Source organism: Myotis yumanensis, unplaced genomic scaffold (genome assembly GCF_028538775.1).
Source record: "Myotis yumanensis isolate MYYU_CA2020_CCGP unplaced genomic scaffold, mMyoYum1.0.hap1 SCAF_8, whole genome shotgun sequence".
Taxonomy (NCBI): domain Eukaryota; kingdom Metazoa; phylum Chordata; class Mammalia; order Chiroptera; family Vespertilionidae; genus Myotis; species Myotis yumanensis.
The window spans coordinates 75,343,826-75,350,373 of NW_027223759.1; the positions used below are offsets into that span (position 1 = coordinate 75,343,826).

The 6,548-nt window shown below is 49.5% G+C and overlaps 1 protein-coding gene across 1 annotated transcript in view; it reads left to right on the forward strand.

The window, feature by feature from the left end:
• Positions 1-2,934, forward strand: part of LCT (lactase) — a 48,341-nt gene extending 45,407 nt beyond the window's left edge. The window contains exons 16-17 of the mRNA XM_070423076.1: positions 233-460; positions 2,016-2,934. Coding sequence (XP_070279177.1) covers positions 233-460; positions 2,016-2,236 — 449 coding nt within the window. The 3' untranslated portion in view covers positions 2,237-2,934. The remainder of the gene's footprint in view (positions 1-232; positions 461-2,015) is intronic.
• Positions 2,935-6,548: the final 3,614 nt, after the last annotated feature.

Consider the following 6,548-nt stretch of genomic DNA (forward strand, 5'->3'; position numbering starts at 1 on the left):
GAGCACAGGTCTACCCATGTTCCCGACGTCGCCGAGCCTTTCTAGAAAAATGCTGATGGCTCTGCAGATAACAAACACTGCATGCAGTGGCTGGGCAGATCTGTCACAGAGAACGGAGTGTCCCAAAGAGCTAAAGAAAAGCTGGCCTGGACTGCACATGGGGACTGTGGGAGAGCTCTGGGCAGCAGGGTGTCTTATGCAGGAAGCTCATGCCGGGCCTCTCTTTGGACAGCTGTGCGGGATAAGGTGGACCTTCGAGGATACACTGTTTGGAGTGTGATGGACAACTTTGAGTGGGCCACGGGCTTCGCAGAGAGGTTTGGTCTGCATTTTGTGAACTACACTGACCCTTCTCTGCCAAGGATTCCCAAAGCGTCAGCCAAGTTCTACGCCTCTATAACCCGGTGCAATGGCTTCCCTGACCCAGCCGCAGGCCCACACCCTTGTCTCCAGCCAGAAGGTGAGATGCAGCTGAGAAGGGTGAGAGGGGCCTTTTCCAGTCTATTTTCTTCTAGTTTATTACTCTCCTCTCGGCCTTTCCTTTCCCTTCATCATCGGCCAGTATTTATTGTCTTTGAATGTTCTTAGGATGGAACAAGGCACTGTTACATCTAGAAACTAGGCCCTGCTCTGGGAATAAATAGCAGGTCTAGAGTCTCATCCTAGCCCTGCTATTAACCTGCTGTGCAACCTTAGGCAGAAATGAGGCAAATGTCTGGGTTGATACAGAAACAAACACAGTGCCTGACATAGTGTAAGATGACAGGATTTGTGAATGACTGAAAAAATATGGATTACTATCTACAGTACACTAATAATAGACAAACATGTAAATTGACCATACCTCTGTAATGGCCCACAGGCAATCAGGAGTGAATATGCAACTTAAGCAGGATAAAGATGGCAGCGGCCACGGAGCCAGCCGGAGCGGGCGGGAGGCTTGGGTCACCTGGGCTGCCGAGGGAGGGGACTGCAGACAGCCCTCAGCCCCTCACCCAGGCTGGCCAGGCACCCCAGCGGGGACCCCCACCCTGAAGGGGGTGTGGCCAACCTGCAAACAGCCCTCAGCCCCTCACCCAGGCTGGCCACAACCCCCAGTGGGGACCCCTACCCCAATGGGGGCGTGACCAGCCTGCAAACCACCACAAGCCACTTGCCCAGGCTGCCCCGCCCCCCCAAGAGAACCTCCACCCTGATCCGGGACACCCTTCAGGGCAAACTAACCAGCCCCCACCCATGCACCAGGCCTCTATCTATACTAATAAAAGGGTAATATGCTAATTAGACTGGGAGACCTTCCAGGAGACCTTCCGGACGTTCTGGACAAAGCCATGGTGGTGGGGCCGAGGTAGAGGCAGTTAGGGGCCAAGAGGGGAGGGCAGTTGTGGGTGATCAGGCCAGCGGGGGGCGGGGGGGCAGTTGGGGGTGAGCAGGCTGGCAAGGGAGGGCCAGTTGGGGGCAAGCAGACCATCAGTGGGGGTCAGTTGGGGGCAATCAGGCTGGCGGGGGGGAGGGGGAGCAGTTGGGGGCAACCAGGTCAGCAGGCAGAGTGGTTAGGGGCAATCAGGCAGGCAGGCAGGTGAGCAGTTAGGAGCCAGCAGTCCCGGATTGTGAGAGGGATGTACAACAGCCGGTTTAGGCTTGATCTCTGTGGGATTGGGCCTAAACTGGCAGTCAGACATCTCCCAAGGGGTCCCAGGCTGGAGAGGGTGCAGGCTGGGGTGAGGGACACCCCCTGCCCCCGTGCACGAAATTCATGCACCGGGCCACTAGTACAAATATAAGAGACAATTACCTAATTTAGATTATGCTTTAAATTGCTGATAGAGATGATTAAAAATAAATTTACTTAACTTCATTCAGAGGCTCATCCGTCAGTGACAGGGATGTGCCCTCAGCAAGGCGCTCACTCGGGGCACCCGTGCCAGGGATCTAGCTTGGGCTTAAAATAGGTTAGCACAGTCCAGTAACCACATCGGTGCTAGTGTGAACCGCCCTCTGTTGTCCTCTCCTAGATGCTGGACCCACCATCAGTCCCAAGAGAGAAGAGGAGGTCCAGTTCCTGGGCCTAGCCCTGGGTGCGACAGAAGCCCAGACCGCATTATACACGCTCTTTTCTCTCATGCTTCTTGGAGCCTGCACTGTGGCATTTCTGTCCTACAAGTACTGCAAGCGCTCCAAGCAGAGGAACACACAACCAGGCCAACAGGAGCTGAGCCCTGTTTCTTCGTTCTGACCACACGTGCCACTTCCTCCAGTTCTGCAAAACAAGCCTAGTTTCTTTGTACACCTTTACCACCCACAACACTCCTGAGGATCTTCCATTCCGCCCATACCAGAGTTCTTCACAAAGGCCTCCTGTGCTGTCAGAGACACACCTGCAAGGACTGCAGTCCCTGATTAAAATGGGAATGTCTGCATCTTGCCCCAGTATCAGAAATTCATTTGGGCATTAGAAGACCCTGCAGCTGGCTCTTATGCAAATGTGCAGATGCTGAACTCATCCAGTGGTTCTGTGAGCCACTTAACTGGGCAGTTCCAAATTGAAGGAATTTTAAAGCTAGAAACAGGAGTGAAAACCAATCCTTTTTCTAAGAAATCAACTCCATTGCATAAATGAACTGTGTCATCTCCTGCCCTCTCTCAAAGCTCCCTTCCAGCCTCATATCTTGTGTTTCTCAGAAAATAAAAATGGTACCATGACCTGTGTCCTATCCCCTATGAGAGATTTTCCTTGAGAAAATAGGTTCCAGAGAACTTACGAGGTCACACAGGCCATTTGGGAAATCTACACTTTCCCACCAGACCAAGGCTTCCTGCTTACATTATATCTCCCTGGCAGAAAAACCCTAATATACAAAAAGAGATGTCCTGTGAATGATCCTTTACTCCCACCACTGCCACTACCTATGTCCTCCTTCCCTATGTAGAAGCAGGCGTGTAAGGACCCAAGCGTGGCCTTCAAGGCGTAAGCATTCTCACGTGGGTTCACTTAGCCTGTTTCCCTTTTCCTCTCTCGATCTGTGGTACAGTGGGGCCTTGACTTATGAGTGTCCCGACTAACGAGTTTTTTGAGATACCAGCTGTCTCTTGGCCGATTTTTTGCATTGAGTTGATAGAGTAATTTGAGTTAATGAGCTCCTTAACGAATTAAACTCGTAAGTCAAGGCCCCACTGTAGTTCTAAACTGCATGCCCTTGACTATCCCATACTCTTTTGTGTCCTTGCAAATACTATTCCTTCTGCCTAGGATGCCCTTTCTTCTGAAAATGCCTTCAAGCCTCAGCTCAAATATGTACTTTTTCCTCTTTATAGCTGTCCTCAATTCCCCAGGCAGACACTCCTTCTACTTTGCTGTAAATACCCCATGACCACATTTTACTGGAATTGTAAATTTCCCTGCTAGTAACTTCTTGAGGCTGAAGGACCATTTCTCACTGTCTCTAGCAAGAGACAGGGCATAGAAAGCACACCTGCTCCTTTGGTGTGTTTATTCACAGAACAGATCCAGAGTAGTGGTGGGAGCACAGAAAGATGTGCTCTTATTAATTCCTCTGTGCTCGCCTCTTCCCATGACCACATCACAATTATAACTAATTACAGACCCACCAGCACTGAGAACCATCTGAAGACTAGTTGAACAGAAGTCCTGTAACTAAGGATGTAGAGAAGCCATGTTGAGACTAGTGAAAGGGGTGGTAAGGGCAGGTCCCACACCCATTCTGTGGTGATTAAGAATCTGGAGGGAGCACTGGCAAGTGCTGCTCAGTGGTCAGAGTGCCAGCCCTTGCACTAGAGGGTCAGGGGTTCAATTCCCAGTCAAGGGCATGTAACTGGATTGCAGGTTTGATCACAATCCTCTCCCTTTCTCCCTTCTACTCTGTCTAAAAATCAATGGAAAAAATATCCTCAAGTGAGGATTAACAATAACAAAAACCAACCAAACAAAAAATAATTGTTAGGGATAGCTTGGCTGTGTATATACCCCTGAGGAGTGAGGGGTCCCAGCCCTACACAGGTATCCCAGCCCCGGGCACCAGTACCAAAAGGGGAATCCCTATAACATCTGGCTGTAAAAACCAGTGAGGATTTTGTCCGACTGAGAGAGGATGGCTGGAGACTTAGGGGCGCCTCTTAAAGGGGTGGGGGGCACGCACAGACTTACTCGCACACAAACTTACTCAATATGGGGCCGAGCACAGGGGCAGCAGCTCAGAAAGTGCCAGGTACATATAAGAGGAACTAAGGTGACTTACTTCAGAGAAAGGGCTGAAGGGGCAAGTGGTCAGGAGAGAGGCTTCTTTGTTCCTTTGCCAAATGCTCCTCTCCTGCAGTCAGCAGGCTCAGACAAGCACCAACTCTGGGCTCTCCATTAACCAGGCTCACACGGTCGCCCCACCCAACTCACGCACGCTGACCAAGTCTCTACCAGCGGCTTTTCCACACAAGTGGCCTGCTTCCGTCAGCACTGTGGACTTTCTCAGTGCTGAGAAACTCATTAGTCAACAGAGCCAAATATCAACAGTACAACGATTGAAATTTCTTTTGAGAGCCAAATTTTTTAAACTTAAACTATATATAGGTAGGTACACTGTTATTGACTTAATTAGGGTACTCCTAAGGCTTAGGAAGAGCCACACTCAAGGGGCCAAAGAGCCGCATGTGGCTTGCGAGCCGCAGTTTGCCGACCACGGGCCTAGACCATAGCTTCAACTAAGCAGCCCCAAGCCTGGTACAAGTGGCAGCTCACCTTGGCCTACCCTGGAGTCCCTCCCAAGAGGCTTCAGAACCAACACATGTGGTGGCCAGCTTCACACCACACCAGAGCACCACCCACGAGCTCCACAAACAGCACTCCCGAAGGGCCTGGCCCCAAAGCCCTGCTAAAGCGACTCCTGCTCTGTGGTGTCAGCACCCACACAAGTCTGTTGCAGTCACAGCCTGAAGGTCAACCCCACCCACTGATGTGCCAACATTAATCAAGGCTCAACTACAACATGAGGACATACACGACCCACACAAGGGACACCCACGGAACAACTGGCTCAGGTAAATAGGGAGATGGCACCATCGGGCCCCACAGAACACCTACTACATAAGGCCACTCTTCTAAGACCAGGAGATGCAGCAGCTCTACCTAATACACAGAAACAAATACAGGGAGGCTGCCAAAATAAGGAGATAAACATGTTCCAAATGAAAAAACAAGACGAAACTACAAAAAAATAATTAAATGGGGGCAAGTAATCTACCAGATGGAGAGTTCAAAACATTGGTTATGCCCTGGCCGGTTTGGCTCAGTGGATAGAGCATCGGCCCATGAACAGAAGGGTCTCAGGTTTGATTCTGGTCAAGGTCATGAACCTTGGTTGCAGGCTAGATCCCTGGCCCTGATTGGGGTTTGGGGCACGTGTCGATGTTTTTCTCTCTCTGTGTCTCTCCCACTCTTTTCCACTCTCTCTAAAAATTAATGGGAGCCCGGCTGGCATGGGTCAGTGGCTGAGCGTTGACCTATGAACCAGGAGATCACAGTGCGATTCCCAGTCAGGGCACATATTGGGGTTGTGGGCTTGATCCCCAGTGCAGGACATGCAAGAGGCAGCCAATCAACGATTGGCTCTCAGCATTGATGTTTCTATTTCCCCCCTCTCCTTTCCTCTCTGAAATAAAAAATATATATATATGTTAAAAAATAATCAATGGGAAATATACCCTCAGGTGAGAATTAACAAAAAAAAAAGAAAAAAAGAAATGATAGGTTAAGAGACCTCTAGGACAACATCAGCATACCAACATTTGCATTATAGGCATACCATAGGGAGAACAGAGAGCAAGGGACTGAAAACTTATTTGAAGGAATAATGACTGGCTTGGCCAGCGTGGTTCAGTGTCGACCTATGAACCAGGACGTCATGGTTGATTCCCAATCAGGGAAGATGCCCAGGTTGCGGGCACGTTACTCAGTGTGGGGCATGCAGGAAGCAACTGATCAATGATTCTCTCTCATCATTGATGTTTTTATCTCACTCTCTCCCTTCCTCTCTGAAATCAATAAAAATATATTAAAAAATAAAATAACGGCTGAAAATGTCCCTAACCTGGCAAAGGAAATAGACATGTAAGTCCAGGAAGCACAGAATCCAAAACAAGATGATACCAGAGGCCCACACCAAGCTGGATCATAATTAACACTTGGAGTGCGGGAAACGAGTTAAGTCGGCTCGTGTGAATTGCGCGTACTCCGCGGGAGCCGTCTTAACTCGGTTCATATAGATTTGCGGTGGAGTGCGGGAAACGTGTAAACTCGGGCCGATTGTAACTGCGTATTACCAAATATTTGTTTGTTTGCCGTTCACAAAGATACCTACCTGCGTATGCGAACCGTTTCATACCCATTGGGGTAATAGGTATCATAAAAATCCCTGATTTTGCGCGGGAAACCTAAATAATTGCCCGCGCTATCTTATATTTTGGCGGGAAATTCACCCGACACCGTAGTGTTAAAATACCAAAGTTTAAAGACAAAGAGAAAATCTTAAGAACAGCAA